Source organism: Cervus canadensis, chromosome 32 (genome assembly GCF_019320065.1).
Source record: "Cervus canadensis isolate Bull #8, Minnesota chromosome 32, ASM1932006v1, whole genome shotgun sequence".
NCBI lineage: Eukaryota > Metazoa > Chordata > Mammalia > Artiodactyla > Cervidae > Cervus > Cervus canadensis.
In genome coordinates this window covers 29826286-29839399 of record NC_057417.1, presented here as the reverse complement: position 1 = coordinate 29839399, position 13114 = coordinate 29826286, and the positions used below count along the sequence as shown (strand labels likewise).

General features: G+C 40.2%; 2 protein-coding genes across 3 annotated transcripts in view; one reads left to right on the top strand and one right to left on the bottom strand.

Moving 5' to 3' along the window:
• LOC122432838 (60S ribosomal protein L12-like) overlaps window positions 1–8923 on the top strand; it is a 144937-nt gene extending 136014 nt beyond the window's left edge. Inside the window, exon 2 of one of the 2 annotated variants that reach the window (XM_043455079.1) lies at window positions 8366–8923. In XM_043455079.1, the coding sequence (XP_043311014.1) occupies window positions 8372–8869 (498 nt within the window). In that variant the 5' untranslated portion in view covers window positions 8366–8371 and the 3' untranslated portion in view covers window positions 8870–8923. Of the gene's footprint in view, window positions 1–8344 lie in introns of both variants that reach the window. The other variant, XM_043455078.1, reaches the window with a different exon arrangement.
• LOC122432841 (protein FAM136A-like) lies at window positions 3225–3644 on the bottom strand. Its single transcript, XM_043455081.1, has one exon. It carries the CDS (start codon window positions 3642–3644, stop codon window positions 3225–3227), a length of 420 nt encoding a protein of 139 aa, XP_043311016.1.
• Window positions 8924–13114: the final 4191 nt, after the last annotated feature.

Here is a 13114-nt window from a genome sequence, read left to right as displayed (position 1 = left end):
AAATGTGGGATCTTAGTTCCTTGTCCAGGGATCTAACCTGCGCCCCATGCACTGGAAGCAGAGTCTTAACCACTGGACTGCCAGGGAAATCCCTCATCTTTCTTCTTTGATCACCAATGCCTTTAACTCAGGACACTTTCCTCTGCATACACGCTCATTGTGGGCAAGGTCTTGGTTACATGTTGTCCTTATTACTGTTACCTGAGAGGTTTGTTATTTCCCTCTTAATTTCTTTTTAATCCCAGAGTTATTTAAGAGTGTGTCTCTTCATTTCCCGGCTTCCCTGGTGGTTCAGCAATAGAGAATCTGCCTGCCAAGGCAGGAGATGCAAGAGACACGGGTTTGATCCCTGGATCAGGAAGGTCCTCTGGAGGAGGAAATGGCAACCCACTCCAGTATTCTTGCCTGGAAAATCCCATGGACAGAGGAGCCTGGCGGGCTATAATCCATGGGGTCACAAAAGAGTCGGACATGACTTGGTGAATAAACAACAAGAACAAAACAACTCTTCGTTTCCCAGTATATGTAGTTAAGATTTTTTGGTCCCATTAAAAAAAAAAATCAGCCTCATGAACAGTGTATAGTTCTGTGGTTTTGGTATACTACATTATTGAGTTTTAATACTTGTGATAAAATATACACAACATAAAATTTTATATTTTAACCCTTTGTTTGTGTACAATTCAGTGGCATTCTTACACTCACAATGTTGTACAACCATCACCACTTTTTTTTTACAAGTTTTTTTTTTTAACAAGTTTTCCATTATGCCATACAGAAACTTCCTTCTTTTGCATGTAGATATTCAGTTTTCCCAGCACCATTTATTAAAGAAAACTTGTGTAGTTTTTAGTGATTACTGTAGGATATGTGTACTTAATTTTTCAGTTTAGTTAAAATTAAAATTATTTTATCATTTCAAGTGACACGAAGACACCTCACAACCATGGAGTTTTCTTTACCACTCACTTTATGTGGTAATTATCATATGTATTGTATCTATAATCACAGAAAATCACACCAACAATGTTGTAATTTTGCTTTCTATAGTCATATATATTTTAAAGAACTTAAGAGGAGAAAACCACCTCTTCTATTCACCAGGATAATTACCATTTTTGTCACTGGTCCTGGATCCCTGAAGTTCCAAGTTTTCCTCTGATTTCATTTCTCTTCCCTGTGAAGAACTTCCCTTAGCATGTCTTTTAGAGCAGGTTTGCTGGCCATGAGTCCATTCAGTTTTTCTCTATTTGAGAACATCTATTTTTTTTGCTGGAGGTAGAATCTGGGTTGACACTGCTTTTCATTCAGCACTTTAAACATGCAGTTCTGCTGTCTTCTGTCCTCCACGGTTTCTGATGAGAAATCAGTGGTCATTTGAATCATTGTCCCCTGTATGTAGTGTTTTGTGATTCTCTGGCAACTTGCAAGATTTCTCTATCTTTAGTTTTCTCTGGTTTGATTATGATGTGTCTGGATATGGTTTTCTTTGAGTCTGTCCTCTCTGGAGTTCACCGAGCTTCTTACATCTTTTTTTTTTTTTTTTGCTTCTTACATCTTTAAATTGATCTCTTTCAAGCATTTGAGAAGTTTGCAGCCATTGTTTGTTCAAGTGTTTTCTTCTGCATCAATCCCTTTCTCCTCTGCTTCCAGAATTCCAGTGACACATGTGTTAGATCTTTTTATATTTTCCCCTAGGTCTATAGGGTCTGTTCATTTTTATAAATCTTATTTTTCCTGGCTGTTCAGGTTGGATAGTTTCTTTTGATCTATTTTTAAGTTTACTGACTCTTTCCTCTGTTATCTCCATTCTGCTACTGAACTCCTCCAGTTAACTTTTTGTTCCAGCAAGATCATGTTTGTCAGCTTGAATGTTTTCTTTCTTTCTTTCTTTTTTTTTTTTTTTAAAATTAAGTCTTATTTATTTTGAAAACCAAACCACTAGGAAAATATATCACAGTCTTGAAACAGCAAACAGACAATATTATCATTTCAAGTAGTAAGTTGGTAAAAAGACAAGGTCCTTATCAAAATGATAAGGGGCCAGAACTGGGGCAAGAACAACGCATGTAGCAAAGGCCCTGGTAAAAGTGGTATTTGGTAATGGAGGGCAGTCCCTTTATCGCTCTAAAGGAGCCACAGTTCATCCCTGAGTTGCTTACTTTTCCTCCCTTGACTTTTTTTGTTGCCAGGGGATTGTCTCAACAAAGCTCTGTTATTTCAGGAGGCAAAGTAAGCAACACTAGGTTTAGGCTTTCATTCTGTCTCATGAAAAACAGATTTTTCCAAAGCCCGTACTTCACAACCCTCTTATTTAAGTAGCTAATAGTTTCCCTTTCACTGTTCATTCCTGAATATGAGCATATAATACTGTCAAAATCCCGTTTCCCTTCAAGGCTGAGTGTCACTGTAAGATTGTCTTGTCGCTTGGCTGACTCTGCTGCAGGCAGCCTCAGGGCCCACCATGGCTGCCAGTGAGAGGGAACACTTGCTTCCCTTACCAGTGTGATATCGTGTCTTACATTTCTGCAGGGTCTCCAGGCTGAATGATGTAATGTGTGAGAATTTTAAGAAACACACATCCACATCTTGATGGAGAAATGAGTACCTGCATGGACCCTTTCAAAATTTTTATCCAAACTGCCTCTCCCAACTTTACATCGTAACGTCATGCCCTTGTCTATAAAAGAAAAACAAGCAAAACAAACCCCCTGGAAGTCCCCTGCCCCTTTTGACATTAGTGACTGCATGGATTTTATTAGTTTGTGGAAAATGTTGTAGTGATCCTTCTGGTAAACAGCAGATGGGCAACAAATAGAAACACCTCCTTTCATACTCCACTAGACCATAAGCAGGTTACATGAACCTGCCGGCCTCTTGGTATCTGTGCAGTAAGAGAATCTGGTACCTTGGAGAGCCCTGGTTTGGGACAAGGGAGACTCCCTATTGGCAGGGGAAGTACTTGCCACATGAAATTCAGGCTCACAACAAACCTCCTGTGCTATCTGTGACCCAAATTTTAGCACCGTTTTGTTTTTTTTTTCCATTTCACTTTCTAGGATTGAAACACACAGGAACCAGCAACCAGAGGAAAGAAACACAGGCCTTAGACTTGCTGCCATCCTTACTTTCCTCATTCATCAACTCTCCTTAAAAGACCCAAATCCCCATTCCTCTTTTTAAATTAATTCCTGCCCTCAGCCCTGATGGCCACTAGCAGACAACTATTTCCCCATGGAAGAGAGAGACTCCTTCATCTTCCTGGTCATGGTTGGGATGAGGTTCATGTGGTCATCCACACACTTGGTCACGCAGGTCTCCAGCTGCCGCTTCACGTGAAACTCCTTACTCCCTGCATCTATCGAACCTTTGGCCTTGTCATTGCAATACATAGTGCACCAGGCCAGGCGGTCCTGGAACTTCTCCAACTTGCTGGTCACCAGGGCCTGAGCTTGAGCCAGAGGTGCATGGCAGCGCTCAATGCACTGGTGCACTTGCTGCATGGATGCCTGGCTTTCCTCACAACAGGCTGCACTGCACCGGAACATAAGGCCCTGCATCTTCCGGATATTTTCCCTCTCCAGACTCTTCACCATGGAGTCCACCGCCTCCTGCACCTGGAGCTGCTGCTGCAGCTCCGCCATGGTGAACTGCGTGGTTCCCAGCTGTGCCCAGCTTGAATGTTTTCATTTGGCTCTTACGGATTTTATTTCCTGCTGAGAATGTCTGTCTTTCTATTCATTTCAAGACTGTTCACCTTTATTTCATAGAGCAAGGTTGTCATTGCTGTGTTAAAGTCTTTGTCTAGCAATTCCAACATCTGTGTCATCGAGGTGGGCATGCCTTGTGGGTTGTTGAGATTTTTCTCTTTATTTCTACTTCCAGTAACTTTGCTTTATATCCTGGACATTGTAACTATTGTTCTATGAGGTGCTGGGTCCTGTTAGAATCTTTTGGAGAGTGTTGATTGCTGTTTAGGCAATGAGTTTCCCTGAGTCTTCAGCCCAGAGTCCCAACATGCCTGCTGTGGGCTGTGGTTCCAAAGCCATTTCGATTTTCAAAAACTTGGCTGTGGAGTTTGTCCTGTGTGTGCACCCACCCCCTTCCTCTCCTTCACCCCCTGCCCCTCCACTGCCCATGAGCCACCCTGGGACTGGGGTGGGGGTCTACATCACAGTTTAGTTCACAAAGCCTTTAGTATGTTCTTTAGGATCAGTTCCATGGATGTTTATCTTAGGTGAGAACTTGGGACTCCATATGCAGCTGATGGAATCCCTCTTTCAAGCTTCTTCCTCTTAAAGATAGAAAGCCCAGGTTTTAGCTTCTTCATCACTTTTTACAGGCACTTTCTGTGACTGCATCTGCCTTGCAGGGAAACAGTGAGAGGGAGGGGAGAGAGAAAAGCAAGGGAGTTCCTCCCAGGCTCCTTCAACCACAAGGTCTCCCTTTCTTAGTGTCTGTGGTCAGGGAGAAGAGTTGTTGTTGCTGTTGTTTTCTCTCTCTCTCCTAGTTTTTCTTTTTCTTTTTTAATATACATTTATTTATTTTAATTGGAGGCTAATTACTTTACAATATTGTAGTGGTTTTGCCATACATTGACATGAATCCGCCACAGGTGTACATTTGTTCCCCATCCTGAACCCCCCCTCCCACCTCCCTCCCCATCCCATCCCTATGGGTCATCCCAGTGCACCAGCCCCGAGCACCCTGTCTCATGCATTGAACCTGGACTGGCAATTCATTTCACATATGATAATATACATGTTTCAATGCCATTTTCCCAAATCATCCCACCCTCACCCTCTCCCACAGAGTCCAAAGACTATTCTCTACATCTGTGTCTCTTTTGCTGTCTTGCATATAGGGTTATCATTACCATCTTTCTAAATTCCATATATATGTGTTACTATACTGTATTAGTGTTTTTCTTTCTGGCTTACTTCACTCTGTATAATAGTCTCCAGTTTCATCCACCTCATTAGAACTGATTCAAATGTATCCTTTTTAATGGCTGAGTGATAGTCCATTGTGTATATGTACCACATCTTCCTTATCCATTCATCTGCTGATGGACATCTAGGTTGCTTCCATGTCCTGACTATTATAAACAGTGCTGCGATGAACATTGGGGTACAAGTGTCTTTTTCAATTCTAGTTTCCTTGGTGTGTATGCCCAGTAGTGGAATTGCTGGGTTATATGGCAGTTCTATTTCCATTTTTTTAAGGAATCTCCACACTCTTCTCCATAGCAGCTGTACTAGTTTGCATTTCCATCAACAGTGTAAGAGGGTTCCCTTTTCTCCACACCCTCTCCAGCATTTATTGCTTGTAGACTATTGGATAGCAGCCATTCTGACTGGCGTGAAATGGTACCTCATTGTGGTTTTGATTTGCAAAGTGAAAGATGAGAGTGAAAAAGTTGGCTTAAAGCTTAACATTCAGAAAACTAAGATCATGGCTTCTGGTCCCATCACCTCATAGGAAATAGATGGGGAGACAGTGGAAATAGTGTCAGACTTTATTTTTTGGGGCTCCAAAATCACTGCAGATGGTGACTGCAGCCATGAAATTAAAATACCCTTACTCCTTGGAAGGAAAGTTATGACCAACCTAGACAGCATATTAAAAAGCAGAGACATTACTTTGCCAACAAAGGTCCATCTGGTTAAGGCTATGGTTTTTCCAGTGGTCATGTATGGATGTGAGAGTTGGACTGTGAAGAAAGCTGAGTGCCAAAAAATTGATGCTTTTGAACTGTGGTGTTGGAGAAGACTCTTGAGAGTCCCTTGGACTGCAAGGAGATCCAACCAGTCCATCCTAAAGGAGATCAGTCCTGGGTGTTCATTGGAAGGACTGATGCTGAAGCTGAAACTCCAGTACTTTGGCCACCTCATGCGAAGAGTTGACTCATTGGTAAAGACCTTGATGCTGGGAGGGATTGACGGCAAGAGGAGAAGGGGACGACAGAGGATGAGATGGCTGGATGGCATCACCAACTCGATGGGCATGGGTTTGGGTAGACTCTGGGAGTTTGTGATGGACAGGGAGGCCTGGCATGCTGCGATTCATGGGGTCGCAAAGAGTCGGACACGACTGAGCAACTGAACTGAACTGAACTGAACTGATAATGAATGATGTTGAGCATCTTTTCTTGTGTTTGTTAGCCATCTGTATGTCTTCTTTGGAGAAATGTCTGTGTAGTTCTTTGGCCCATTTTTTGATTGGGTGGTTTATTTTTCTGGAATTGAGCTTCAGGAGTTGCTTGTATATTTTTGAGATTAATTATTTGTCAGTTGCTTCATTTGCTATTATTTTCTCCCATTCTGAAGGCTGTCTTTTCACCTTGCTTATAGTTTCCTTTGTTGTGCAAAAGCTTTTAAGTTTAATTAGGTCCCATTTGTTTATTTTTGCTTTTATTTCCAATACTCTGGGAGGTGGGTCATAGAGGATCTTGCTGTGATTTATGTCGGAGAGTGTTTTGTCTGTTTTCCTCTAGGAGTTTTATAGTTTCTGGTCTTATGTTTAGATCTTTAATCCATTTTGAGTTTATTTTTGCGTATGGTGTTAGAAAGTATTCTAGTTTCATTCTTTCACAAGTGGTTGGCCAGTTTTCCCAGCACCACTTGTTAAAGAGATTGTCTTTTCTTCATTGTATATTCTTGCCTCTTTGTCAAAGATAAGGTGTCCATAGGTGCGTGGATTTATCTCTGGGCTTTCTATTTTGTTCCACTGATCTATATTTCTTTGTGCCAGTACCATACTGTCTTGATGACTGTGGCTTTGTAGTAGAGCCTGAAGTCAGGCAGGTTGATTCCTCCAGTTCCATTCTTCTTTCTCAAGATTGCTTTGACTATTTGAGGTTTTTTGTATTTCCATACAAATTATGAAATTATTTGTTCTAGTTCTGTGAAAAATACCGTTGGTAGCTTCATAGGGATTGCATTGAATCTATAGATTGCTTTGGGTAGTATACTCATATTCACTATATTGATTCTTCCAATCCATGAACATGGTATATTCTTCCATCTATGTGTGTCCTCTTTGATTTCTTTCACCAGTGTTTTATAGTTTTCTATATATAGGTCTTTTGTTTCTTTATGTAGATATATTCCTAAGTATTTTATTCTTTTTGTTGCAATGGTGAATGGAATTTTTTCCTTAATTTCTCTTTCTGTTTTCTCATTGTTAGTGTATAGGAATGCAAGGGATTTCTGTGTGTTAATTTTATATCCTGCAACTTTACTATATTTATTGATTAGCTCTAGTAATTTTATGGTGGACTCTTTAGGGTTTTCTATGTAGAGGATCATGTCATCTGCAAACAATGAGAGTTTTAGTTCTTCTTTTCCAATCTGGATTCCTTTTATTTCTTTTTCTGCTCTGATTGCTGTGGCCAAAACTTCCAAAGCTATGTTGAATAGTAGTGGTGAGAGTGGGCACTCTTGTCTTGTTCCTGACTTTAGGGGAAATGCTTTCAATTTTTCACCATTGAGGATAATGTTTGCTGAGGGTTTGTCATATATAGCTTTTATTATGTTGAGGTATGTTCCTCCTATTCCTGCTTTCTGGAGGGTTTTTATCATAAATGGATGTTGAATTTTGTCAAAGGCTTTCTCTGTATCTATTGAGATAATCATATGGTTTTTATCTTTCAATTTGTTAATGTGGTGTATTACATTGATTGATTTGTGGATATTGAAGAATCCTTGCATCCCTGGGATAAAACCCACTTGGTCATGCATAATGTATGATCTTTTTAATATGTTGTTGGATTCTGATATTGGCCTGTGGTTTTCTTTTTTTGTGGTGTCTTTGTCTGGTTTTGGTATTAGGGTGATGGTGGCCTCACAGAATTAGTTTGGAAGTTTACATTCCTCTGCAATTTTCTGGAAGAGTTTGAGTAGGAACATAGACCTGAGTTTCAATATACAGGCCAGAAAATTGCAGAGGAAGCTAAACTCCCAAACTCATTCTATGAGGCCACCATCACCCTAATTCCAAAACCTGACAAAGATGCCACAAAAAAAGAAAACTATAGGCCAATATCACTGATGAACATAGATGCAAAAATCCTTAACAAAATTCTAGCAAACAGAATCCAACAACATATTAAAAAGATCATACATTTATCATAAATGGACACTTCATTGCACTCTAGAGGGAAGGAATTCAGCTCCATGCAACAGAACACTGACACAAGCTTCCCTAACCAGGAAATCTTGACAAGCCACCCATCCAACCCCACCCACAGTGAGGAACCTCCACAATAAAAAGGAAACACAGTTTTCGGCTTTCGGCTAGGAGGAGGCGAAGGTGCAACTTTCTTCGGTCGTCCCGAATTCAGGTTCATCCGACACCAGCCGCCTCCACCATGCCCCCTAAGTTTGACCCCAACGAGATCAAAGTCGTGTACCTGAGGTGCACCGGTGGGGAAGTCGGTGCCACGTCTGCCCTGGCCCCCAAGATCGGCCCCTTGGGCCTGTCTCCAAAAAAGGTCGGTGATGACATAGCCAAGGCAACTGGTGATTGGAAGGGTCTGAGGATTACAGTGAAACTGACCATTCAGAACAGACAAGCTCAGATTGAGGTGGTACCTTCTGCTTCTGCCCTGATCATCAAAGCCCTCAAGGAACCACCAAGGGACAGAAAGAAGCAGAAAAACATGAAGCACAGTGGAAACATCACTTTTGATGAGATCATCAACATTGCCCGGCAGATGCGGCACCGGTCTCTAGCTAGAGAACTTTCTGGAACCATTAAAGAGATCCTGGGGACCGCCCAGTCTGTGGGCTGCAATGTTGATGGCCGCCACCCTCATGACATCATAGATGATATCAACAGTGGTGCAGTGGAGTGCCCAGCTAGTTAAGAACTGCAAAGGAAAAAGAAAAATAAAGGATCATTTGACAACCAAAAAAAAAAAGGAAACACAAACTGCAAGAATACAGAAAGGCCACCTCAAACACAGCAATATAAATAAGATGAAAAGGCAGAGAAATGCCCAGCAGGTAAAGGAACAGGATAAATGCCCACCAAACCAAACCAAAGAGGAAGATACAGGGAATCTACCTGGTAAAGAATTCTGAATAATGATAATGAAAATGATCCAGTCTTGAAAGAAAATTGGAGTTACAGATAAGTAGCCTGGAGACAAGGATCGAGAAGATGCAAGAAAGGTTTAACAAAGACCTAGAAGAAATTTTAAAAAGTCAATATATAATGAATAATGCAATAAATGAGATCAAAAACACTCTGTAGGGAACCAACAATAGAATAATGGGGGCGGAAGATAGGATAAGTGAGGTAGAAGATAGAATGGTAGAAATAAATGAAGCAGAGAGGAAAAAAGAAAAAAGAATTAAAAGAAATGAGGACAACCTCAGAGACCTCTGGGATGATGTTAAATGCCCCAACATTCAAATCATAGGAGTCCCAGAAGAAGAAGACAAAAAGAAAGACCATGAGAAAATACTTGAGGAGATAATAGTTGAAAACTTCTTAAAATGGGGAAGTCCCAAGTCCAAGAAACCCAGAGAGTCCCAAACAGGATAAACCCAAGGCAAAACACCCCAAGGCACATATTAATTAAATTAACAAAGATCAAACACAAAGAACAAATATTAAAAGCAGCAAGGGAAAAACAACAAATAACACACAGGGTATTCCCATAAGGATAACAGCTGATCTTTCAATAGAAACTCTTCAGGCCAGAAGGGAATGGCAGGACATACTTAAAGTGATGAATGTGAAAAACCTACAGCCCAGATTACTGTACCCAGCAAGGATCTCATTCAAATATGAAGGAGGAATAAAAAGCTTTACAGACAAGCAAAAGTTGAGAGAATTCAGCACCACCAAACCAGCTCTTCAACAAATGCTAAAGGATCTTCTCTAGACAGGAAACACAGAAAGGGTGTATAAACTCAAACCCAAAACAACAAAGTAAATGGCAATGGGATCATACTTATCAATAATTACCTTAAATGTAAATGGGTTGAATGCCCCAACCAAAAGACAAAGTCTGTCTGAGTGGATACAAAAACAAGACCCCTATATATGTTGTCTACAAGAGACCCACCTCAAAACAAGGGACACGTACAGACTGAAAGTGAAGGCCTGGAAAAAGATATTCCATGCAAATAGAGACCAAAAGAAAGCAGGAGTAGCAACACTCATTAAATAGACTTTAAAATAAAGGCTGTGAAAAGAGACAAAGAAGGACACTACATAATGATCAAAGGATCAATCCAAGAAGAAGATATAACAATTATAAATATATATGCACCCAATATAGGAGCACTGCAGTATGTAAGGCAAATGCTAACAAGTATGAAAGGGGAAATTAACAATAACACAATAATAGTGGGAGACTTTAATACCCACTCACACCTATGGATAGATCAACTAAACAGAAAATTAACAAGGAAACACAAACTTTAAATGATACAATAGACCAGTTAGACCTAATTGATATCTATAGGACATTTCACCCCCAAACAATGAATTTCACCCTTTTCTCAAGTGCACACGGAACCTTCTCCAGGATAGATCACATCCTGGGCCATAAATCTAGCCCTGGTAAATTTAAAAAAATTGAAATCATTCCAAGCATCTTTTCTGACCACAATGCAGTAAGATTAGATTTCAATTACAGGAGAAAAACTATTAAAAATTCCAACATATGGAGGCTGAACAACACGCTGCTGAACAACCAACAAATCACAGAAGAAATCAAAAAAGAAATCAAAATATGCATAGAACCGAATGAAAATGAACACACAACAACCCCAAACCTATGGGACACTGTAAAAGCAGTGCTAAGGGGAAGGTTCATAGCAATACAGGCTTACCTCAAGAAACAAGAGAAAAGTCAAATAAATAACCTAACTCTACACCTAAAGCAACTAGAAATGGAAGAAATGAAGAACCCCAGGGTTAGTAGAAGGAAAGAAATCTTAAAAATTAAGGCAGGAATAAATGCAAAAGAAACAAAAGAGACCACAGCAAAAATCAACAAAGCCAAAAGCTGGTTCTTTGAGAAGATAAATAAAATTGACAAACCATTAGCCAGACTCATCAAGAAACAAAGGGAGAAGAATCAAATCAACAAAATTAGAGAGATCACAACAGACAACACAGAAATACAACGGATCATAAGAGACTACTATCAGCTACTATTTGCCAATAAAATGGACAAGTCAGAAGAAATGGACAAATTCTTAGAAAAGTACAACTTTCCAAAACTGAGCCAGGAAGAAATAGAAAAGCTTAACAGACCCATCACAAGCACAGAAATTTAAACTAATCAGAAATCTTCCAGCAAACTAAAGCCCAGGACCAGACGGCTTCACAGCTGAATTCTACCAAAAACTTAGAGAAGAGCTAACACCTATCCCTCTTCTAGTTTTTCTCACAGTGGCCATGACTGCTCTGTGACTGGGTTACCCCTACTGCATGAGCGTGCTTCTTTGGGTCTTAACCCAGGGCAGGGTGGGGTGCAATTACAAATAAAACCACGATTTTCCTTCTAGTCTGTCTGTCGTAGTCCTCTGATCAGTAAAGGAGGGTTTCTGTTGGAGTTTTTCTTCCTGTGTCTGCTGTGCAGTTCTGGGATTCAGGATGCTCTGAGTCTGGGATGAGAGACATGGGAGGATAAAACAAAACCAAACCATAAACTCACCACCATACCTTTCCATGAGTTCTGATTTCTCTCTCCCAGTCTCCTGTAACTGATTTTTCAGAGTCCTCCAATAATTCCATGTATTCTGTCCAGGGCTTTAGTGGTTATCAGTGGGGGAGAGACAGGGTGGAGTGTGTTTACTCACCTAACTAGACCTGGGACTCCTACCTTGGTATTTTCAATCACACAAATTAGGCATCATGTTACTCTTTTATAAGCTCAGTATTACTTTTGATTTACCTGTATGCTTGCTTCTTTTTTCTCACCATTCTCTTTTGTACCTCAGAGCTTACTTCTTTCTGTTATTTCTTATTTTGTTTATAAATATCTTTATTTTACTAATGTTCTTGAAAATAGCTTATTTGGGTACATAATTCAAGGTTGACATAGTTTTTTTTTCTCAACACTTCAAAGATAACTTTGCACTTTCTTTTGGGTTCTGGTGAGAAGTTAGTTGTCTGTTTGTGGTGCTTCTATGGATACTGGGTTTTTTATTTTGCTTACTATTAACATCTCCTCTTTGGTTTTGGTATTTTACCATTAAACTAGAATGTTTCTGGCTGTGACTTCTTTTTACTTATTATGCTTGGAATTTATTGGGCTTCCTGAGTCAATACTAGAAAATCTGTTGTCTCATCAAATACTGTTTATTTCCCAGTTTCTCGAGTCCATATTTCTGAGGTCGTATTATTTGACACATCAGGCCTTTTTCACTCTGTCCTTTGTTGTTGTTGTTCAGTTGCTGAGTTGTGTCTGACTCTTGCAATCCCATGGACTGCAGCTCACCAGGCTTCCCTGCCCTTCACTATCTCCCGGAATTTGCTCAAACTCATGGCCATTGAGTCAGTGATGTTATCCAACCATCTCATTCTCTGCTGCCCCTGCCTCATCCTGCCCTCAATCTTTCCCAGCATGAAGGTCTTTTCCAGTGAGTCAGCTCTTCCCATCAGGCAGCCAAGATTTTGGAGCTTCAGCATCAGTCCTTCCAGTGAATATTCGGGGTTGATTGCCTTTAGAATTGACTGGTTTGATCCCCTCGCTCTCCAAGGGACTCTCAAGAGTCTTCTCCAGCACCACAATTCAAAAGCATCAATTCTTTGACACTCAACCTTCTTTATGGTCCAATTATAACATCTCTACATGACTACTAGAAAAACCATAGCTTTTTATTTTATATTTGTCCTTTATATTTGACTTTTTTTCTTCCTTTGTATCTTCCTTCTCTGTGCATCCAGGCTGCCTTCTGACAATTTTATCTCCCACTGTATTTAATTTGCTGTGTAACTTATCCATTTACTATTTTATTTCAATGTTTATATTTTACATTTGAAGAGTTTCTATTTGTGCTTCCCCCCACCCCCACCCCACCCCACCCCCCAAACCTGCCTGGTCAGTTTTAAATTGATTTAAATTGATTTATGATTTAAATTTATT

Excerpts from the sequence above, each read along its gene's own strand:
- LOC122432841 (XM_043455081.1), bottom strand. The coding sequence starts at position 3,644 with ATGGCGGAGCTGCAGCAGCAGCTCCAGGTGCAGGAGGCGGTGGACTCC.